The sequence below is a fragment of the Colius striatus genome, chromosome 18 (assembly GCF_028858725.1).
Source record: "Colius striatus isolate bColStr4 chromosome 18, bColStr4.1.hap1, whole genome shotgun sequence".
In the NCBI taxonomy this organism is placed as follows: domain Eukaryota; kingdom Metazoa; phylum Chordata; class Aves; order Coliiformes; family Coliidae; genus Colius; species Colius striatus.
Window position 1 is genome coordinate 2,838,738 of NC_084776.1, and position 23,212 is coordinate 2,861,949.

The window sequence follows — 23,212 nt, forward strand, 5'->3', positions numbered from 1 at the left end:
CCACCACGTCCCAGCTTTGGGAGCCCTGCTGCCAGTCCAAGATTGCTCTCGAGGCCAATCACCCCACACTGCAAAGCCCATCACACAGGCACAGACCGGCACACGCTCCTCCCTGGGTTTGCTCTTGCTTGAATTAACCCTCTCTGGAGGAGGCTGAGGGGAGACAGGAGCACTCTCTACAACCCCCTGACTGGAGGCTGGAATGAGGTGGGGGTCAGTCTCAGCTCCCAAGTAATGACTGATAGGACAAAAGCAAACAGCCTCAAGTTGCCCCAGGGGAGGTTGAGATTGGAGCTGAGGCAGAACTGTTTCCCTGAGAGGGGTGTCAGCTCCTGTGCCAGGCTGCCCAGGGAGCTGGGGGAGTGCCCAGCCCTGGAGGGATCCCAAAGCCTTGGAGCTGAGGTGCTGAGGGCCAGGGGTCTGCAGGGAACCAAGAATTCAGAGTTTTTTGGCAGCCTCTCTGATCTGTGCCAGGGACACAGCACCTGTGGTGTAAAACGCCTTGTACTGAGCCAGCCGCAGGGCCTCTATCCCACCGTCCTTCCCAGCTGCCCCACTGTTGGGGTGGAGCAGAACCTGAAGGAAGGATAGAAAAGTGCCCATCAGACCACTGAAGACAAAAACCTGCCCTGTGAAACCTGCTCCCTCCCTGGTGAGACCACATCCCACCCTTGAACGTGTGTATAGACACCAAGCCAACTGAGCTTCACCTGCTGAAGGGTGGCAGCCAAAGGGCACCTGGATACACCAGCATCCCACTTGTGCCTTCCTGGCCTTGCATGTGAGAATGTCCAGATTTACCTCCCCAGATGAATTCTACCACAAGAAAGGGATCAGGAAGGTGCAGGGGGTCTCTGCAGAGCAGGGCAGAGCATTATGGAGCCAGGACGGTCTCAGGTGCTCCATGTCACCCACCACTGCCCTGTGTCAAGGGGACACTCAGCTCCTTCTCTGCTCACAGCTGGTGCCAGGGACATCTAAGGGAGACAAATCATTGCCTGGAGCCAGCCAGGAGCCACAAGCTGAGGGTGAGCTCATGTGAGGCAGAGGCCGCACAGGAGGTGAGGTGCTGGAACATCCCTCACGCTCCGTCTCATCTCCGCCGCTGACTCACCCTGCTGTGCGAGCGCTCCCTGCCCTAACAACAGCCCTCCCAGCACTGGGGATGGGGCTGAGAAGGAAGGGAAGAAGGGAAAGGGTGGGTCAGATCTCTCCCTTTCTCTATTTGGGACACTTGATCCACACAGGACGACTGCTTTGGCACAGGGGAGCGAGAAGACAAGTGAGCTGGACGGCTCGGCGGGCTCCTCCGTCAGATAATATCTGCCGCAGGGCCAATGGCTTCATTGAGGGATGAGTCACTCGAGGTTTCCTCCCTGGGAATTGAGTTTAAAAGTGATTCAAGAAATTTCCACTGTGCTAAAAATGAGAAACATCTGCTGCAGTTGTAGGCAGCTGCAGGGCCAAGTTTAGTAACAGCGTTCGCAGCTGCCCGGCGCAGCGATGCCTCAGCAGGTGCCCGGCACGCGGCACTGCCCGGCACCGAGCCCCACGGCACCAACCAGCCCTCCCTGGCCACCCCAGGGACTGCTCATCCCCTCCCCAGCCAGCCCAGGGACTGCTCATCCCCTCCCCAGCCACCCCAGGGACTGCTCATCCCCTCCTTGGCCAGCCCAGGGACTGCTCATCCCCTCCCTGGCCAGCCCAGGGACCAGCTGGTACCTCACCCAACAAATGCCAGGAAGCAGGACTGGAGGGGTGAGACTTCCCAACGCTGCCCTCCACTGACAGGTCAATGAATCCCCCCCTACCTCTGGAATTTGGTTCAAAACTCGTGTTTTAGATGGAGAAAATGAAGGGTGTAAAGTGGGAGAGGCAGTGAAGCCTGAGCCTGCTGCAAGGAGGAAACCCCTGCTACAGAATCCCCTTGTGCTGATGCTCCTCAGGCAGAATAAAACAGCTCCAAAGCAGAACTCAGCAAACAGCCAAGAGCCCCTGAAGCCAAAACACCAGGAACTGAACCAATTCATCTGCCTCCAGCGACAAAGCTTTGCCTACACCCTGCTGCCAGCCCTGCTACCTTGAGCAGCACAGTGGGATGCTGCCACCTGGGTGTGAAGGGACTCAGACCTGTGACAAGCAAGTTCCTAAACCTGCCTCGTGACCCCCCAGCTCAGAGAATCCCTAATTCACTGTGTCATTTGTGACTCTGTTTCCATTGAGCCCTTTCAAGAAACATTCCTGGGTCTGTAACCCCTCCATTGATCTTTGGCTGTTTTAATCAAAACATTAATAGGAAAAGGGGTGAAAAAAGCAGCTTTTTCTCCCCAGAAAAGTTGTTGTCAGAGCTCTGGGCTGTTTGCACCAGTGAGCAAACACGAGGAGCAGGCGCACACCCTGCTGCCCTTCAGCTCATGGAAAGAGCTCATTTGTCTGACACTTGTACCCTTGATACTTCTTGGAGATGTGTTTATTTTTACTGTAAATAGCTTTTGCTTCCAAACAGGGGCCTGGCACTGCCCCAGCCCTGGCACAGGTTGTGCTGGAGCCCCGCGGGCTGGGACACTGAGTGAGGTTACTCCAGGGGACCCCGTCTGCAGAGCAGCTGAACGGGGCAGTGGGTGAGCAAAGGAGCTGCTTCTGGGAGGATTTGTGTCATGGAAAACCCAGCAGCATCCGGGGGGGATGTGAGTGGGTGATGAAAAGCAGAGAGAAGGGAGGGAGCAGGGACAGGCACATGCCCCTGATCACCCCATGGGGCCGGTCTCCCCATCCCACAGCAGTGAGGGCAGCCTAAGCACAGCCCTTGGGGATGCCCACTCCATCCACAGTGCTGGGATGGGCTGGAACAACCCAGCTGTGCCCCCTGACTGCAGCACAACCCCCCAAAATGAACAGTGGCCTGGGGGATGCTGGGGGAGCCAGGGGAGCTGGGAGGGCACACGGCTCTGGACCTTGTTCCTTGGGCTGATGCAGGAATGGCCAGTGTGGGCTTGTGCCCTGACACCCAGAAAGATGTTGCTCCTAGAAAACCATCATCCCCAGCAAACCATTGCTCCCAGTAAAAAACCATCACTGCCACTCAACCATTGCTCCCAGCAATCCGTGGCTGCCCCGTCCCAGGCCCAGGGGTGCAGGGGCAGGGGGCTCCTGGTGAGGATCCCAGCAGAGCTCATTGCCTGGATCTCACCCACTCCCCCACTTCCCCTCCTGCCTCAGCTGAGGGTTCCATAAATATGAAGCAAATACCAAAACCCTGATGGACACTGAAAACAAATCCAAGCCCCCTGCTGGGAGCTGGCCCGTGGTGCTCACAGGAGGGGGGGAGGGGGCTTTAACAGCCAAATCAGGCTTTATCTGTGGGACTATTCAAGCCTTGGGCTTGGGGCTTTTTTTTCTCTCTTTATGGTTCTGCAAAAGTCTTGTGCAACTCTGAGAGGAGCGTGTCACCATGCTGCTGCTTCTGCTAACTGTGACTTTGAGGCTTGAAGGAGCTGTCAGCAGCAGCTCTTGCATGGACAGAGAGCTGAGGGGTACAGGGGGAGGGCTGCCCTGCCTGAGAACCAGAAACCACAGGCACGTTGGGAGAAGGAGTTTGGTTACGTCCCATCTCTGTCTGTCCTCCTCCTCCAGGACACGGGGTGATGCTCCCAAGGGTCCATCCATTGCCAGCTCTGAGCCCTTCTGCCCCCCAGCTTACCTGTTTGGGCTCAGGGGTGGTGGGACCTGCTGTCAGCAGAGGGATGGCACCACGGGGGGTGGCTCTGCCTTACCTTGTGCCCCACGTCTGAGTGCCCAAAGAGAACCGGGGACACGTCCAGCCCGTCGAAGCGCCTGTTCGGGGGCAGCGCCGCCCCAGCCAGGGCCACCAGCGTGGGGAAGATGTCCAGGGTGCTGGGGAAAGAGAGGGATGTCATCAGAGCAAAGCCTCCCCCAGACCCTACCAACACCCCCTCGCCTGGGGGGCACTGGGTGTGCTGATGCCAGGGGAGTGGTCTTTGAGTGGGGTGGCCGCTTCCCACCCATCCCAACGGCTGAGCTCTGCGGGAAGGGTTCAAACCAGCTTCAAGCAGTGACTTGGCCTTGGCAAACTCACACATCTCCCTTCAGCACCTCCCTTCAGCACCTCCCTTCAGCACCCCTGGCACAGCTGCTCTGCAGGTTCAGCCGGGATCAGCCCATCCCCTGCCTGGCAAACCCGGCACTCACGGGGCACGGTGGGGAACAGGGCAGCCCCTTCCCACCCTCCCATCCCTCCCTGGGCACACACAGGGAAGGCAGCAGGTCACCCTCTGGAGAAAGTGCTGGCACAGGGACTTTTTAGGCCAATGACAGCAGATCCCGTGGCCCCAGGAAAATGTGGTCTGGCTTTTGCATGGCGCAGCACGAGCCGGCGCGGCCAGAGTGGAAAATGAGAGCGGTGCTATTTTGTGCACTCCCACCAAAAGGCCTGTCAGCATTTCCACCCTAAACCTCTGGGGTTTTTTTTTCAGGGGCCTCAGCCACAAAAGAGCACTCAGAGCTCATCCCTGCCTGCCTCCCGCTGTGGAGGGCCGAGGGGAAGGGCCCGGAGTCTCTCTGGCTGCACGGGGGATGCAGAGGGGCAGAGCCTCTCCTGCCCTGCCTGCTACCTGTGGCCCACCCACCGCCATGTCCCCAGGGCACACGGGGGCTGTGGGCTGGGAAATGTCCTTGCTGGGGTGGGACAGTGATGCCCAGCCCTGCTGGCAGCCCCTAGGGCAGCCTGGCCATGGGCTTTCCCCTCCCCTGGCCACGTTACTCAGTGGGGTCTGGGCTCAGTCCAGCAGGACGCAGACAGCCCCTTGCAGCCCCCTGGTCCAACCCTCACCCCTCACCCCCTCCTGCAAGGCACAAATGTCTGAGTCCCCCCCCAACACATCCCTCCCTCTCACAGGAGTGATCCTGAGGTGACCCCACACCTCTGAAAGGAGCCCCCTCACCCCGGGGTCTCCCACAGCCCCAGGGGACAGCAGCACATCAGCGTGGCCAAGAGACACATCCCCAGGGATGAGGCTGTGCCACCAGAGCCATCAGAGCCACTAGTGCCAAGCAGCCAACAGGGACTGGGCCAGAGTCCCTCTGGATGCAAAACCCTTGTGCCAGTGGTGTGGGGGGCGAGGGAGGGGGGCTGGAAACACAGGGGGCTCTGTCAGGGCAAAGAAATTGTTGCAGAAGGTGAAAACTCTGGGTGCCTCAACCAGGGGGGGGCTTCCCAGGGTGATAAGAGGGTCCTGCCATCCCAAACCCAGCACTCCTGCACGATGGAGGCTGTGGGAGAGGGGAGAGAAGAGAGTACAGGGCTTCAGGGCCCCCGCTTCTCCCATTCAACGAGTTTTAATTTAGCTGCTAAGAGACAGAGAGAACAAATAAGAACAAACACTGCTGAGAGACAGCCCAGGGAAGCACCGAGGCCAGCAGAGCCCTGAGGCACTGAAAACAGCCTGGCCTGGGGATGCACCAAGGCAAGGCCAGGCATAGCACATGGCACATGGCACATAGCACATGGCACATGGCACATAGCACATGGCACATGGCACATGGCACATGGGACATGGCACACAGCACATGGCACACACAAGATAGCACATGGGACATGGCACATAGCACATGGCACAGGCCCACCCTGAATGGCAGTCCCTGGGCAGCACAGGGATCCCCATCAACATCCCCTCAGCAGATGGAATCGCTGGGAACTGTCACCCAGGGGTGAGGACAATGGCTGAGGGCAGAGGTGGTCCAGGATCCCCCCTGGCTACAGGCTGATGTAAAACCATGGGAAAAGGCATGAAATCAATAGGGTTTTGGTCAAAGCTGGTGTGGAAGCAAAGGCTCTGCCTGCAGGCCCATCCCAGAAGCCACACTGGGGATGCCGTGCTCACAGGGAAAGGGGAAGCCACGCTGCCAAGCCCAGCCCTGGCCCTGGGAGATCTAATAGATAAGTCACTCCAGTGTCCTGAACACGGAGGGAAGGGAAGGGAAAAGGGCCCATCAGGTGCCTGCCTGCTGCCCCAGGGCAGAGCTGCTGGCTCAGGCAGCCGTGACGGGGTGCAGGCAGCTGAACCAGCTCTCCCCACAGCCTGCCCAGGCAGCCCAGCCCCACGCCGGCGGCACAGCCAGGGTGATGCAATGTGCTGCCTCACCACCCCACTGACCTACTTCTTCCAGTGCCCTGCTTTGGGCTGGGACAGGGCAGGAGCACAGTGGTTGGCTCCCACAATTCAGTATCATTAAGAAAAGCCGAGGAGGCAGCTTTCTGCAGGCAGCAGCGTGCAGCTGCAGGTCTGCAGCCGTGCATCAGCGTCTGTCTGCTGGCTTCAGCCTCCCCAGCCCCTGGGCACACTCACCCTGCCTCACCTCTCCACTCCCTGCTCTGGGGAGGACACCAAGCTGAGTGATGCTGGGCAGAGACACAGCACAGTCCTGGGCAGGCTCGCTGCCCGGGCAGATGGCATTTGCATAACCTCAGGGGCAGAAGGAGGCTCGTGCAGGTGGTTAACATGTGCCCTCCCTCAGCCCCTGCCCTTCCCAGGGGATCTCACCAGACAGATCCCTCCTCATGGGCAGAGGTCTCCCACCACACAGATTTTATTCCCTGCTGGTTTCTTGCTCTTTCCCATCAGCTGTGGGGACAAGTCTTCAACTGTCCTATTTCACACACCCATCCTTGGTGTGTTGTCCCCAAGGGTAACTGGAGGCACAGAGAGAATCCACCTGCCCTGACACACTGAGAGCACTGAGCAGCACCTGCCCTCTGCACCCCTCCACGTCCCTCTGCACCCTTCCATGTCCCTTTGCACCCCTCCACATTCCTCTGCACCCCTCTGCATACCCTGCCCAAGAGCTCAGGCCGTGGTGACACCTTTCTGGGCATCCCCCAGGCTGGCTCTGTGCTGCCTCCCAAAGAGGGGGTTGCCTTTTCCTGATGCCAGGGCATCACCCTGTGCTGGTCAGGCATCGCCCTGCAGCAGTCAGCCACGGCCCTGTGGCCATACTGGGCTGTACTGGGGAGGATGCTGGGTTTGCCACAGCTCCCAGGGAGCTGCAGAGCTGCTTCCCCAGCTCCTGGCGTGCAGCACAGCACATGCTGCTCCTGCCTTGCTACACTTCCAGCTGCCCAACCTGCTGGACTGGAGCTGGGAAATGCAGCAGATAAAGTCTTTGAGGAGATAAACGGGATGCCTGAGCTTGGGGCAGGGCTGCAGGGTGCTCAAGGGGAGTGGGGTGGAGAGGTGGAGGGGCAGTGACCCTGCACCTCACTGTCATGGCCATGGAGCAGGTGTGGGTTGGCAGCTCTGCCCCAGCATGTCCCAGTGCTCAGTCCATCAGCCAGTCATGAAGGGGAAGGGTTTGGAGGTGAAATCCATCTGCTCTGTCAGATGTCAGTGACACACCTCACCTCAAACCTCCCCCCACAGCTCCCAGAGCTGCCCTCAGGCCATGTCGAGAGTAAGAGGCTTCATTTTATCTCATGGACCTTACACACACTCAGCACACCAGTCAGGACTTGCTTCCAGCAGCTGGAACACTTTCCCAACACCCAGCAACGCCCCAACCTCCACCATCAAGGGCTCCAAGCGACAGGAGGGGCTGGGAGGTCGCAGAGCCTCAGCCCAGGCTGTGCCCAAGGAGGGCTGTGAAGAGGGGTGCAAGTGCTGCACACAGGGACCCCTCCATGTCCCCCTCAGCGAGGCAGGAGCAGGGGGTCACAGCCTTTCCCCTCCACTGCTGGAACCTGCAGCATCCCTCCATCCCTCCCTCCCAGCCTGGCTGCGTCCTGTTCCCAGTGCCACCTCTGCAGCTGCCCTTTCCCACAACCGCCCCCTCCTCCACAGAAAAGCCATTCCCAGGTCACAAAGCCTGAGCCTGCTCCTCGGCGGGGAGAGAGGCCGTGGTCAGCTTTTAACTGCCGGGAGGAGCACACGGGGCGCGCTGCTGCCCCCGCCAGCACACCCGCCTCACAAAAAGCCCTTTCAGCTCCTCTTTGCTCAAGCATTAAGTCTCACAGGCTCGGGAGAGGACGAAAGTACAGAGTCTGGCACAAGGCAGGGAAAAACCAGCACGGGCAGCTGCTGCTGCCAAGATGCACATCCCCACCTGAGTCCCAGTATGGGGATGGTGGGTCTGAGGTGCCCTGGCCGGGCTCCTACCTGAGCAGAGCGTGGCTGGTGCGCTTGGCAGGGACGTGCCCGGGCCAGTAGGCGAGTGCTGGCACCCGGTGCCCTCCTTCCCAGGTCGTTTGCTTTGCAGAGCTCCCACCTGCAAAAGAAAAGGGCAGCACTCAGCATCCTGCTGATGGGGGAAAAAAAACCCCTCCTGCCTCTGGAGTTTCCCTGGGAGAGGAGCTACACAGAGACAGAGCTGCAGGAGGTGACCCCAAAGAAAGGGGATTTCACTGGGGATGGAGCTGGGTCAGGTGGGGGGAGAAAAAAAACCACAAGTGGCCTCAAGTTGCCCCAGGGGAGGCTGAGATTGGAGTTGAGGCAGAACTGTTTCCCTGAGAGGGGTGTCAGCCCCTGTGCCAGGCTGCCCAGGGAGCTGGGGGAGTGCCCAGCCCTGGAGGGATCCCAAAGGCATGGAGCTGAGGTGCTGAGGGCCAGGGGTTAGTGGTGGCTGTGGCAGGGTGAGGGGAGGGCTGGGACTGCATCTTAAAGGGCTTTTCCAGCCAAAACGATTCTATGATTCTAAACAGGGAAAGGGAAAAGAGAGGGGGCTCAGTTTGGCACTGCTTTGTGTTTCTCCTCTGCTCCAGAGGAGAAATGCAGTCGGCTGCTGGAGCTGCCACGTTTCCATCCACTTCTGGTGTCAGGGGAGAGAATGGAGCAGGTGGGAAATGCAGGACTGGGAAGAGCCCGTGGGGTTGGCTGGTGCCCTCTGCCTGGTAAAGCACTGACAGCCCCCAGCCTGCTGCAAACCTCCTTCATTAAAAATACCACCCTGCTGGGAAGTGGCTAATTAACCCACAGAGCTGTTCCCCTGGCATCACCCAAACTCCCCTGCTCTGCCCTTGGCTTTGAGATGCACGGCATGGGGAAGCTGCCCAGTCCCTTCCTCCACCTGGAACGCTGAGCAATGGAAATAAGGATGCTGAGGAAGTGAATGGGGGTGCTGAGGCACAAAGCAGGAGGTGCTGAGGCATCGGAATGGGGGTGCTGAGACACAAAATGGGAGCATTGAGCAACAAAACGGGGGTGCTGAGCACGGAAATGAGTAGAAGGTGTTGGAAAGCCTCTGCTTTGGCTGTAGCCCAAAGGGCTCCAGGCAACTGAGTGGGGGGAAGGGGCTGGAAATGGGGCAAACAGAAACTCCCAGCAAACTTCCCAGGCACAGCCTTTGTCTGGCGCCTTTCAGCGTGGGCATGGCAACGGCGCGCGCCCACAGCCATTTCCTCGGGGCACAGCCAAGGCAGAGGCCAGCCCCTGCCCTCCTCTGTGCCCCTGCCCCTCTGCCCACCCCAGCCTGGCTCCTCTTGGAGTCCTGTCCCGATGCCACAGGCATCTGTGCTGCTCCTGCGCTCCCGAGGCAGAGCAGGGTACGAGGGTGCCGTGGGGAAAATGCTTCTGACTCCACAGTCCGTGCTGCTGGCACAGAGCTGGCACATCCCCACTCTCCCACTGCCCACCCAAACTTCTGGCATCTGCCCTGGATGAACATCTCTTTGTGGCCTGGAGCAGTGGGGCATGGCTGGCACCGGGGTCTCCTGTGGCTGTTGGAAATGCAACGGTGCTTCCAACACACCCCCACATGTGGCTTGAGCAAAGGGCCTGCCCTGCCTCCAGGTGCCCCAGGAAACTACAGCAATTAGAGCAATTAATACCATTAATATCCATCTCTGTGTGTATATTAAATAACCCTCCCAGTGAGACAGCTGCTTCCCCAGGGCATGGTCAGGGGGTCTCCACATCAGGTGGGGGTTTCTCTCCAGCTGCTCGAGTATGTCTGAGCAAGACACATTAACGCTTTGGGCAGTAAATGGGGCTGAAACACCCCAAACCCAAGTGAGGATTTCTGTCCAGAGCTGGGATGATGCAGCCCCACTGCTGTAGGGACTGGGGAGGCTGTGGCCTTCCAGGAAAGCTGAGCTGAGCATTCCTGTGCTGGGATGGAACCCCTGGTTCCCCTGTAGCGTGGGGACACGGTGTCCAGAGCCTCCCACGCCTGCCTCGAAACACAGCCGGCACCCCAGCCCTGAAATGCACATCTCCATCCCAGCTGCCACAGCCAGGCTTCAGCCCAGAGGTGGGAGATGGAGTTCTGGGGCAGGCTGGCGGCTGTGGGAAGCTCCCCAGCTAGAGAAGGGGGTGGCACACATGGATGTGCTCTGTCTCCCACCCAGAAGCAGCTCCAGCGACCACCCAAAATCCATGGCAAACAGCCCTGGAATGTGTGTCAGAGCCTAGAAGGAAACACTGAGCTATGTGAAATGTATAGAGCCCTGAGCAGAACATCCTCCCCCACCCTTCCCCTCCTCACAGAGCTTCTCCTCAGCAGGGGCCACCGCCAATGGGCTGCCTGAGCATCCCCCCAGCAGCACCAGGGCTGGGAGCAGGCAGCAGCAGGCAGCAACACGGAGCTGGCTGTGAAAACACCCCTGCAACAACCAGCCCAGGGCTCTGAGGAGCCTGGTGGGCACAGCCAGCCCTGAGAGCCCTGCCAGCCCCACCTCCTCCTGCCACACCAAGCCCGGGGGTGTTTTTGTGGGGCAGAGAGAGAGGCTGGACAAGGGCTGTGTTTTCCTCCCTGACTTTGTACTGCCTGTACCGTGTGCTGGGGCTTGTGACCGTGGGTTGCTCAAGAGCAAAGCCAGGTCGTCAGCAGGGTTTGTTTACTAAAAGAGGGGGAAAAAAAAGAAAAAGAAAAAGGAAAGAAATAAAGTAACTAAGTGAAGGTTAGGATTTCATGCCGAGGCCAGCAAGGGAGGGCTCTGGGAACGGGACTGGGAGCCAGCCCGGCTGCGCCTGCCCGGAGAAGCGGCCACGGTCGCATCGCCTGACGGTCAGGAAGTGGAGGAGGAAAGAGGAGAAGAGGAGCTGTGGCCCCTCTGCCCCCCTCCCTCTCCTCCTGTGACCCTGAGCAGCGAGGGGAACCGAGCCCAGCCCCCGTTCACACTGCGTAATACAAGCAGAAGTGGGAACTGCCTGACTCATGCGGGCTCCCGGCTGCTCTGGCTGCGAGAAACCCACCGAGCAGATGGCTTGGCCGGAAAAGGAGGGAAGGCAAGGGAAAGAAAACACCCCAAACCCAAAGGAAAGCAAAGCCCAGCGGTGCTGGGAGGGCTGCTGGGTGCTCTCCTCAGGGTGGGATGGGGCTGGGGGGGGTGAGACCCTGATGGAGCCAGTGGCTCCTGTCCTTGGGCACTGAGAGCATCTGTCTCTGCAAACGGGGGCCGCTCGCCTTGTGCTCTGGGGTAACTGAGCCCCAGCCCCCCCTTGCAGGAGTTTTAGGGGAAAACTTCACTGCTTGGAAGAAAAACTTAAGTCTGGGTTGTCTTCAAGACAACAGAGCCCAGGGCAGCAGCCAGAGGGAACGCTGTGAAACACTCCCTGTGCCCCCCTCAGCAGGCAACGAAGGGCTGTGTGGAGCAGCCCCTGCCCCCTGGGGACACGCTGCCAGGTTACCTCGCTGCCTCTGCCAGGCCCCCACGAAGGGCCCCGGGCGTCCTGCCAGCTCACACTTCTGTGCCCAGGGACCATTGTCACCTGCGAGAGAAAGAGACGTCCCAGTGAGTGCCACCAGCTCTGCAGTGTGGGGCTGAGCAAGGCCAAGGGGCCCCTGAATCCCTCCCCCCATCCCTGGGACGTGTTTCTCACACGAGCAAGAGCAGTGAGATTATTTGTTTTCATTTCTAAAAGTCAATGTCCCAGGCCTGGGGCTGCCCAAGTGCCTGGGGGAGGGGCTGGAGCCGGGCAGGGGGGGATGCTGCCACCAGCTTTGGGTGTTAATGAGCAGTGGAGCAGTTCCTGGCATCATCCTCATTAGGGAGGCTCAGCCAGAGCGGATTTGGGCTTCTTAATGAACCAAGGATTTGTGGGTTAATTAGGCACAGCCTTGCCAGGCCAGACCCGCAGTGGGTGCTGGGGTGGGCACTGGGCTGAGCCCCAGATGTGACAGCCTCAGGCAGCTCAGCCACAAATCACCCAGAATGACAGAATCCCAAGGGCTGGAAGGGACCTCAAAAGATCACAGAGGGCAGGGGACAAACCCAGGGGCTGCCCCTCAGCACCCCCACACAGCCCTGTGCCCGCTGCCTGTCCCTGCCCGTACCTGTGAACCACAGCAGCGTGTTGCCCTTCCCGTGGCTGTCAGCCAGGAGCTTTATCTGTCCCACCAAGGCATCCATCTGGCTCAGGGCAGCTCCGTAGATGCTGCTCCCAGGGCCGGGGGGCGGCTGGGGCAGCTGCAGCGGGACGTGCATGTGAGCCAGAGCCAGGTAGAGGAAGAAGGGGCGGCCGCTGTCGCTGTGCAGGGGAGAAGGGGAGGGTGTTCAGCTGGGGTGGGGAAGGGGAAAGTGGCAGCAGGAGCTCACTGGGGTGGCACTGCCCAGCCTGGGGAACACGGACTGCTGACCCTTCCTCCCGGGAGCTCTGCAGCCAGCCCTGACTCTGCCACAGCTCCTGGGGGACAAACCACCCTGTCTGCCAACTGCACACCCTCTGGGTACCTCCTCCCCTTGCAAGGCGGCTGCTTGGTGCATTGTGAGCCACTTGTCCCCTGCTCCTGCTTAAACTTCTCCCCATTATCCACTGTCCTTCCATCTGGGACACACTTGCCCCTTCATCTCCCGGTGCCCCACAGCCAGCAGCCAGCCAAACACTGTGTCAGAGCACCCCTGGCACCCACATGCCTCCCTGCCCTCTCTCCTGGGGCCCATTTTGGCCTTTCCTCCCCCTCCCCAGCAAGAGCTGGTGATTTTAGCAGAGGACGAGCAGCAACAGGACACCCACAGCAACCCCAAGCACGGCCTGAGGACAGGGAGCGTGGCACGTTCGCTCACCGCACGCTGCCCCGCTGCCTGTTTGCTTTTAAATCATCAGAGGACATGTCCTGTTTTCTTGTTTACAGCTATATTTATCTCCTCCAACGAGGCCTGCTCTTCCTCAGGGACCTCGGAGGGGAAGGGTGGGATGGAGAGCGCGGGGAGGGGCCGGATCCCAGGGACGTGTCGCAGCCCGCGCACGCGCCCGGCTCCAGCCACCCCATCGCTTTCGGGGCCCTTCCAACGTGTGTTTTGGCACTTCCTTCCTTCACCCATCACCCACCTGGGGATGGAAAATGAGTAAATCCCATCCTGCCCGGAGCTGCCACATCCTTCCCTGCCCTGCACCCTGAAGGGGTCAGGGAGTGCTGATGTGCCCCTTTGCCAGTCACCGCTGCCAAAGGCTACGCGGCACCTTTCCTCTTGGGATGCCGGAGACCCCAAGGTGGGAAACGCTGCATCACATCCCAGCTTCATGCCCACAGCGTTCAGCTGAACATCCCTCTTGCTTTTTGCATCGGTGGTTCAGAACTCTCTCAAAATCTGAGCAAAGCTTTAACCAATGACTCAAGACAGACGCCCCTGACTTTTGCTCCCATGAACATCGCGCTCGGGGCGCTGCGGGCAGAGCCAAATCTCTGCCACCAATTGTTCAACCTTGACACGAGTGGTTAAAAAAACACCAAGATGACAAATCCAGTGTTGTTTTGTTGCCCTGTAATGAATGAGTCAGGCAGAGGAAAACTGGAATAAGCCATCAAAGAGAAGGCGCAAGAAGGCAGGCACCTGCTTGATCCTGTTCTCGTGAACGCTGATAACCCCGAGATGCTGCTGGGAGTTTACAGGCTTTTCCCATTAACCTGGAGCTCACACGTTTGGTTTCACAGCCTGACAGTATCCTCACAGTGTGGAGGGATGGGGGTTTGCATGGGAGGAGGGATAACTGCTGCCCTGCAGCCTGGTGCCTGAGTACACTTGAGCCCAATGGGGATAAACTGTAGGGACTGTGTGTGCAAAACAGTACCCAGGCTTTTAAGGAGCCATTTTCCCCCACCAGGTTGTTCCCTGCCCAGCCCCTCAATTGCCCCATTACCCCAACCCACCCATAGGACACCCCACCGTGGTCCTTCCCCGGGTCAGTGTTGTCCCTGGGTGCAGGCACAGGCCGGGCTCTGGCGGGGCTGCCTGGCAGCACTCCCCTCCTCACACTGCAGGGAGGCTTTCTGCAAAGTCATAGCTCATAATCCGCTGGTAATAGGGATTAAAATGACACAGCCCATCTGCATCAGCAGAGCTTTGGGGCTGTTGTCTCTGAGGAGCTGCTTTGCTCCTTGGAGGAGAGCGTGTCCGAGCTCCTCGTGTCCCTGTGAGGCTGGGGAAGGCAAACCCTGAAGCCCAGGGATACTGGAGGGCTGTATCCCCAAAATGCATCAAATCCCACACACAGGGCAAGTTTAAGCACCTCAGGGTGCTGCTCTGCTCCAGCCACAGAGAGAGGAAGGACAGAGGGATGGCAGCACCTCTCTTCCATCTCCCATTGTTACAGAATCACAGAATCTCAAGGGCTGGAAGGGACCTGGAAAGCTCATCCAGTGCAACCCCCCTGCCAGAGCAGGACCACCTAGAGCAGGGCACACAGGACCACACAGGTGGGTTTGAATGTCCCCAGAGGAGACTCCACAGCCCATCTGGGCAGTCTGTCACCTGAACAGGGAAGAAATGCTTCCCTGTGTTTCTTTGGAACCTCTTGTGTTCCAGCTTGTGCCCGTTGCCCCTTGTCCTGTCATTGGCCATCACTGAGCACAGCCTGGCTCCAGCCTCCTCACACCCACCCTTGAAGGATTTGTAACCATGTATGAGGTCACCTCTCAGTCTCTTCAAGCTCCAGAGCCCCAGCTCCCTCAGCCTTTCATCACAAGGGAGCTGCTCCACTCCATCATCTCAGTGGCCCTGCCCTGAACTCTCTGTCCTTCTCCCCGTCCTTCTGGAACAGAGGGGCCCAGAACTGGACACAATATTCCAGATGTGGTCTCACGAGGGCAGACTAGAGGAGGAGCAGAACCTCTCTGACCTACTGCCACAGCTCTTCCAGTACATGCCAGGATGCCATTGTGCTGGGGCTGGCCACTCACCTCGCCCGCCGGATGAACCACGCCGCCTGCTCCATGTAGCGCGCTGCCAGGCTGCCCAGCTCCACGGGCTGCTGCACGATGCTCACGTTCTCAAACAGAGGGAGGGCAACCTCTGTGTAACAGTCCTTCCTCGTCACCCTGCCAGGAAGAAGCCATGTGGGCTCATCAGCAGAGCAGGGATTGCTGTGGCAGCAGGCACAGAGCCTGGCTGCTCCCCCTGCTCCGCAGACAGCCCAGGAGGGGAGAAGAAAGGGGACAGTGATGTCCTCATGGCATTGGGTGCTTTGGGAACTGAGCCAGCTCCCCAACCTGCACCCTGCTGTGGGGTGCACAGAGGGGAAACTGCATTTACAGAGCATAAGGGAAGGTGATTGCAGCAAAGGCAACACTCTTTTTGGGGTGACACTTTTCTGTAGTGCCCAGTGACATGGCAAGGGGTGATGGACACAGGCTGCAACACAGAAAGTTCCACTTAAACACCAGGAGCAAGTCCTTTGGTGCTGAGGTGAGGGAGCCCTGGCCCAGGCTGCCCAGGGAGGGTGTGGAGGCTCCTTCTCGGGAGGTTTCCAACCCCACCTGGACACGTTCCTGTGCTCCCTGAGCAAGGGGATCCTGCTTTAGCTGGGGCTGGGGCTTCAGCAGCTCTGCTGGGCCCTTCCCACCCTCAGCATTGTGTGACTCTAGGAAAGGGCAGCTCTGGAGCTGGGACACCGTGCAAACCCCCACCTCCCAGTGCCAGCACCGGAACCCACCGCATGCCCTGTACCTGGCAGCCACTCCGGGCCGTGGGCAGGGCGGGCAGGGTGGCACGTTGTAGCCAGGGCTGTCTGTGCAGCCCATGTCGTTGCTGTAGGGGATCCCAAAGTAGTAGTCAAAGCCTGAGGGGCAAACGAGGGTGTCAGCAGGGATGAGGTGGCTGCAGGGTGCCCATCCCATCCCCCCTGGCACAGCCCTTACCGCGGAAGCTGGGGTGATGGTGTCCGTGGTGTCCCAGGTGCCACTTCCCTGCATGGAAGCCATAGAACATCATTTCAGAGGTTAAAGCAGCTCCAGCCACCACCAGCCATCACCCACGTGGCACCCGCAGCCCTGAGGGCTTTAATCTAGCAACAAGAAAGGCCACTTGTTTGTGCTGGCCATGTTTCCAGAATGCCTTTTATTTGGGCAGAAACCCAGAAAAAATGCATAAGGTATCTCGTGCCCGTGCAAATGGACTGTTCCCAGCCTTAAAAGGCTCTTTCATGCGTTTGTGTTTGGAGGAGACAAGTTTCTAACCCTTCCCCAGCAGGCAGTTTCATCCCCTGAGCTCCAGCACGTGCTTGCTCCCACTGAATGTGTCAATCCAAGAGGGAGAACCACAAAAACTACGGGGGAAGGTAGAAACCAAGGGCTTTTCTGCCAGCACAATGTGTGCAAGCAGCAGGAGCTGCAGGTGCAAAGGGTTTGCTACCAGCAGGGGCTTGTGCTGGCAGGGGGGTACACCCGTGGTGAGAGGAAGGTGCCCACGGCGCCAGTGGCACCCACCATGCTGGCACCAGTGGCCTCACTCCGGTGTGGGAGCTGCTGTGCACAGCCATGTTTGCTAAGGGAAAGCCAACACATTCCTTGTGAGGTGAAGCAATTAGAGCTGAGATGGAGAACTAGGGCAGGCCTGCATGTCAGGCAGCACCGTGTGCCTGGGAATGCAGCATTTAAACCTGGGGCTGCCAAGTCCAAGGGGGGATGAGCAAAGTGTCTCCCATCTGATATTTTAGAGGCTGACTGCCAGCTTTTCACCCAGCTCCCCAGAGCTGGGCATCTTCTGGACATGGGCATCTTCATCCCCCTCACCCCCAGCTGCCCCTGGGCACGGTGCCGGTACCTATGGCCGCGGTGCTGTACCCGGCGTGCCGCAGCACCTCGGCCAGGGTGCTCTCGTTGAGGGGGAGGCCGCCCACTGAGCTGATGGCGAAGTTGTGGGTCACCCCATTGCGTGCACCCAGGCGCCCCGTGAGCAGAGAGGCGCGGGATGGGGAGCAGGTGGATGCAGCTGAGTGGAAATCCACAAACCTAGAAAAGGAAAGGAGCCTTTGCTCACAAACTCTTACACGGTCTAAGGCTGCCCCATCCCTCCCTGCTCCCCTGCACACATCCCAGGGGTGAGCATGTGGAGTGAGAGATGAAGATACATCCCACTGGGCACAGATGAATGTGCATCCCATGGTAAAGGGATCAGGCTGCTCTCCCCATCTACCCAAACCCATATTAATGAAAGCCCTTTGCCTCCCAGTCCCATGGCAGTAATTTCCCCCTTTGCTGCAGACAGAGTAACCAGGGATCACACAATCATTTGCCTTGGAGCAGCCCTTTAAGGTTCTGGAGCCCAAGCCCTCCTCTCACCCTGCCCAGCCCACCACTAACCCCTGTCCCTCAGCACCTCAGCCCCACGGCTTTGGGATCCCTCCAGGGCTGGGCACTCCCCCAGCTCCCTGGGCAGCCTGGCACAGGGGCTGACACCCCTCTCAGGGGAACAGTTCTGCCTCAGCTCCAACCTCAACCTCCCCTGGGGCAACCTGAGGCTGCTTCCTCATGTCTTATCACTTGTTATTGGGGAGCAGAGACCAACCCTCACAACTGGATGCTTAGAGGGAGACAGAGGGGGGACAGACAGACGTTACCTTGTCCCTTCAGCAGCCAACTCATCCAAATGCGGCGTCTCCTTCGTCTCTGCCCAGTTGGCCCCCAGATCCCCCCAGCCCACATCATCTGCCAGGATGACAATGAAGTTGGGCTGCCCACGTGCTGCACAGGGCCCTGAGAGCCCCACCAGCACCGCGATGAGCACCAGCATCGCCCGTGGGAAGGGAGTCTCCATGGACCACATCCCCACCCTGCCAGGCTGGAGCATGGGCAGCTTTGCCTTCGCCAGGCTCTCCCTGCTGTGTCCCTGTGGGTGCTTCACAAGCCCTCACAGCAACAGCAGCTCGAGAGCAACGGGCTGGGGCTGGGTTTGTCCCTGTGGCTACTGACCAAGCTTGCAACGCCTGTGCCTTTCACACCCAGGCACAGCAGATATCCCTGAGATTGGCACCAGCAAAGGTGTTATTCTTAGAAGTCAAAACCACCCTTTGAAGTCACTGTCACCCTATTTTTAACCTTCCTTCCTTCCTGGTAAATATCCAACTAGACACCAAACCAAAGAGGTGCTGAAGTGGGCTCGATCCGTGGCAGCGGCTCCTTTCTCTCCCCTCGCCACAGCTGGGGGGATGTTTGTGTCTGACACACAGCTCTTTCCCAACAGAACACACTCCTCAGCTCTCCAAAGCTCTGCTTTCTCTTCCTTGAGGCAGATAAATAACTGCTGTGGCTCTGCTGGTGACCGTCAGTCCGTCCTTCACCTCACAGGACCACAGCATCCCCTGTGCAACAGAAACAAGAGGTGATCAGAGTCTGCCAGAGCCCTCCTGCACCCAGCCTGGTGACCTGAGTCTCAGCTCTCTGGCTGGAGCTCCCTGCGAGGCAATGGAGCAGGAGATCCCTCAGCACTGGAGTTGGTTGGGGGGAAAATTAAAGGGGTAAAGTTCAGCTGAGCCCTGTGTAACCATCCCAGCTGAGCCACGCCTAAGGGGGTGCTCACCCTTCCCAGGAAGCCACACCAACCATTCCCACTCTCCAGCACCTTCACTGGCATCCAGCAGCTCCTGGGCCCCTTCACCAGGCTGAGCAAGGTCCCTGTGCTGAGACTCAGCCTCTCAGAGCATTGTCCATGCAGCACCATGACAGACCCCCATCTGATCCTAGGGGGTGGCCTTTCACCACACAACATTGCACTGGGAACCCCCCATCAGCACCTGCAGCCACCCAGGGAAAACAAGCAGAGCCCAAAGGAGCCAAAGCCACCTTCACCCACAAACCTCCGGCCTTTCCATCTGCTCTGGGGAGGGCTGCCAGGATGACACGGCTAACAAAAACAATCAAAACTGTTTTCAAAGGACACTCTCTTCTCTCTAAATTACAGGGGAAAGTCACCCAGAGCTGAAATTTATGCGTTAGTCAGACAAAACTTGCTGATCTCTGGTGCTCAGAGGCCGTTTGAAGGAGAGGTGGAACACGGCCCGTGGAAGGTGGGACATGCTGGCGAGGCTCTTGCCAGACTCCTGCAGAACTGTCCTGGTCCACAGCAGGACCAAAGCTCAGTGGAGCACGAGGCTGTCCTTTGGCATCAGCTCCAGTGTGTTCTCCTCTGAGCTCCTTGGCAGAGGCACCTCTCTGACCCTTCTTATCTGCAGTTCCCGGGCTGCGCCGGCTCTGCCCTCACAGGGCTGTCGTGGGGACGCTCTCTGGGACCAGCCCCTGCTCACCCCACACTCCAGCAGCACCTCTGCTCCCCTATCACATCACAACAGCTGGAGCTGAAGGACCATCCTTTAGCTGCTTTTTCCAACAAAATAAGTGACTCAGAAGAGATTCCCCCGGGCTGACTCTAGTGGGAACGTGGTTGCTGTTGCGGCACCTCGCTTCGTGCCAAGTAGGAAATGCTGCACCGGTGGTTGCAGCCTGATGAGCTACCTGGGCAGGATCACACCAGGAACCAAAGCCTCCAGAGCACCAGCTCCACGCTACTCACCACCAGCATGGCAGGGCCCGGATGCCGTGCAGCCAGGCCCCACAGCACACACCTTGTACCAGGGCAGAATCAAACCAATAAAAGCACACTTCTGCAAGCCAGACAAGGCAGTTGGCAGAAAGATTTGGGATAGGTCGGAACCAGATAAACCAGTTTAGAAAAGCCCTCAAGTTTTCTCCAACCAGGACACCCCAGGGCTGGCCCAGGGGAGGGGAGATGGCTCCTTGGCTGGGGGATGCCACTGCTGGCTGTACCACCACTGGCTGCGCAGTCAGCACTGGGAATATCTGTCATGTATTTATTACACATTAACCAGAAGTTTACAAATCTTGGGGCCAGCACGATCATTTTCACATTTTTCACATTCTTTCACATTTTCACGCCTGCCTGGAGAGCAAAACAGCAGCAGGAGCCCGGAAAAACCTGCGGCCCTTTGAAGCAGGGCTGGCTGCGCCAAGCTGTGCCACGGCCCACACCCCACCCGAGGTGTCACAGCTCTGATCTCCGGCCCAAACTCACACCAGCAACCCTGCTCTCCTGCCAAAAGCCCCATGGGGCAGCCCCAGGCTGTGAGGAGCAGGGAGATAAGGGCACAGCGAGGGATGAGAGATTCAAAGCGGAGTGGGCACTCGCTGTTATCCCAGGACCACCCTGCAGGCTCTCAGTGTCGCCCCTCGTGCCAGCTGGGGCAGGGAAACTGAGGCTGAAGCAGAAGCGATGGCTGCAGCACTATGCTGACCCCACGGCTGCCGAGTGATGCAGCGCTGGGGACGTGAGCCCATGCTGTGGCTCGTGGCCCTGGCCAGGATGCCCAGCTGCAGCCCGGAGGGGACGGACGGTGCCAAATCCCACCCGAAACACAGATTTCATGGCAGGGGAGAAAGAGAAAAACCCCACAAAATAATCCATGTTTTGATTGCAAAGTAAGCACACACAGGTTTGACTCTTCCAGCACAGCCGTGGGCAGCAGGTGCCTTGTGAGGAGCTTCTCCGTGGGGCAGGGCCTGCACGAGCTCTGCGCCCGCCCCGCCAGGCCGCTGCGGTCCCGGCCTGTTTACCAGCACAGCTCTGTTCCCGGTACAACCGTCCTGACAATGCTCTGAACACAGTCAAGACTTTATTCCAGGAAAAGGTTTCCTACTGGAATAGTTTATGCTAGTTCCCTTAACAGAATCAGCAGCACCGACAAAAACATACTTCTGCAGATCTGCTAGGATTGCTGCCAGGTCCTGAGACAGGAGAATGTTTTTCACCCATCTAACGGCCGGGTCTTTCAGAGCAAACATTACACATGCCGAGCAGGGCTGGGCAAACCCCGGCACAAGAAGTGAACTGGAAGTCCCTGAGCCATCCGGCCGCAGAAGGCAGGGGCCCGCGCTCCCTTTCTCTTTGCAGCCCGCCCTGTTTCCCAGCTCCTGGCTGATTTATGCTCACTGACAGGACTCTCACTCTCCTTCTCTATGGGTTACAGAGCCCTCAAACCCCAGCCACGCGCCTGGGCCACCAGCAGGGCAGAAGTCCCCAGGAAGATGCAGGAGCAGGTCCTGGTGGGAGCCGCTGCCGGGCACGGACGGACTTGTGTTGGATGTGCGTCCTGGCAACACACAGCCAAGCCCTCTCCGAGGCCAAGCTGCAGCAGAGGAAATCCCTCCAAAGTGGGCTAACTATATGGGGGGGCAAAAGGATTTTACCAGGAGCCCTGTCCCTCCCAAGGGGCCTCGCCAGCCCCCATCGCTCCCTGATGCCTTGTTGCACTTGGAAAGCCCAAAGCAAAGGAATGAGAAGGTGAAGCAGACACAGATGCAAAGCACTGACAAGAAATACCAAGGAGTAAATTGCCTTTGTTTTTTCATGCCAAAGATATTTGCATTCTCATTTCTCCCCTGGAGGCACAAACCTCTTTTGTTGTCCCATAACCACTGCCAGGAAGAATTACAGCTGGGGAGGGCGACCATTCTCAAGGAAAGGCTTGTGTAACGGGGTATCTGCTCCTGGAGGCCAGAGGAGGTGGCTGCCCTTTATCTGAAAGGCAGAACCCCACGGGGAAAGGCGTTTCCTGCAGGACAGGGCAATGTGAGGCTGTGGAGGACACACAGGGCACAGTCCCCATGGCTCCCCACGGCCCAGTGCCTGGATTTGAGGGTTGTTTAGGACAGGACTGAGAGAGGTGAAGCTGCTAAAACCTCCCTGCGAGGGCAAGACCTGCAGCATCTCGCTGGAGGCAGTGGCTGTTGGACTAGCACTGCCATGAGGAGCCAGCAGCAGCTTTCCCAATGTCACCCAGCCAAAGCAGGAGCTGATTTGCCTCATTCAGGGTTTTGCCCCCCCGTTGCCCACTACGCCCACCTGCACCACCCCGTCACAACTCCCATTGTGACATCCCAAAAGCAGAACCAAGGGACTCTGGCCAAAGCAAACACAGCAGTCCCTGCTGACGGTGAGGCACCGAAGGGACATTTTAACCTGCGTAGACATTCCAGGGGTACAAACCGAAATTGTCCAGGTTCCATTTCAGCCTAGCACACTGTGGTGAGGTGCCGGGCCAGCAAGGGAGGGCAGGCTCAGAGGTCACTTGCCCACAAGTCCTGAGGGATGGTGTGAAGCTCCACAACCTCTCTGGCAGCATGTGCCCGCCCCAGCGCATTGAGGCAGCAGCGGCCATGGCACAGGAAACACGGAGCTGTCAGGTCTTTCCCTTTTCTTTACTTGTTTCAGGGTATTTTTGGGGAAACCCTAAAGCATCCATTGCTTTAGCTCCATCCTCCTTTGTGGGCACTGCTGGGTGCAGGAAGAGCCCCTGCCCTGTGCTCTCTGTGCCTTTCCTCCCCATCCATACAGGTGGTGAGTCGGTCTCGCCTCCTTCCAGTTTGATGCACAAACTGCTGCTTCTTTAGCTCCCCACACAAGGGAGATGGTTTCCCCTAAAAGTGAAACATGTGCTGCCTGTTGTGCTGGACAGTGGAATGGATGAGCACATGCTGCCTCCTCAGAAAGCACAAGGCTTTCTTTGGGGTGTGCTCAGCCCCATCCCAGTGGATCCTGTCCCATCTTCATCACCCTGCACAGCAAACGGGACAGCAGCTGCCCGAAACACCGCCAGCCTGAACCCAGGATGCTCCCAGCGCTGCATCCCACTGCTGTGGGGTGAGGGGGGAGTGGGCAGCCTGCTCCCAGACACCTTGCCCAAAGGGCCTAAAGTGCATAACAATATCCTTTGCTCCCACATCATCTCATCGCTTTCCCATGAGGAGATCAAGGCCTTTTCTGCAAGCTAAGGGCTCAAAAGTTTGGCACTGCAGAGAGTGCTCCTGTCTCTCCTGAGAGAGGAATTGCTTTGGTTGGAAAAGACTCCTAAGATCATCGAGCCCAAGCCCTCCTCTCCCCCTGCCAAGCCCACCACTGAGCCACGACCCTCAGCACCTCAGCCCCACGGCTTTGGGATCCCTCCAGGGCTGGGCACTGCCTCAGCTCCCTGGGCAG

General features: G+C 58.7%; 1 protein-coding gene across 4 annotated transcripts in view; it reads right to left on the reverse strand.

Moving 5' to 3' along the window:
* The window catches only part of ARSG (arylsulfatase G), a 32,925-nt gene extending 10,819 nt beyond the window's left edge, over positions 1 to 22,106 (reverse strand). For 2 of the 4 annotated variants that reach the window (XR_009819965.1, XM_062010464.1), the window contains exons 1-11: positions 21,630 to 22,104; positions 17,784 to 18,524; positions 16,988 to 17,175; positions 16,084 to 16,131; positions 15,893 to 16,004; positions 15,127 to 15,264; positions 12,283 to 12,476; positions 11,637 to 11,717; positions 8,169 to 8,277; positions 3,774 to 3,894; positions 486 to 576 (exon numbers count right to left, since the gene is read on the reverse strand). Coding sequence is in view for 3 of the 4 variants with exons in the window: in XM_062010464.1 (XP_061866448.1) it covers positions 486 to 576; positions 3,774 to 3,894; positions 8,169 to 8,277; positions 11,637 to 11,717; positions 12,283 to 12,476; positions 15,127 to 15,264; positions 15,893 to 16,004; positions 16,084 to 16,131; positions 16,988 to 17,175; positions 17,784 to 18,013 (1,312 nt within the window). In the remaining variant the exon portion in view is untranslated. Of the gene's footprint in view, positions 1 to 485; positions 577 to 3,773; positions 3,895 to 8,168; positions 8,278 to 11,636; positions 11,718 to 12,282; positions 12,477 to 15,126; positions 15,265 to 15,892; positions 16,005 to 16,083; positions 16,132 to 16,987; positions 17,176 to 17,783; positions 18,525 to 19,019; positions 19,383 to 21,629 lie in introns of those variants that run through there. The other 2 variants (XM_062010465.1, XM_062010466.1) reach the window with 2 other exon arrangements.
* Positions 22,107 to 23,212: the final 1,106 nt, after the last annotated feature.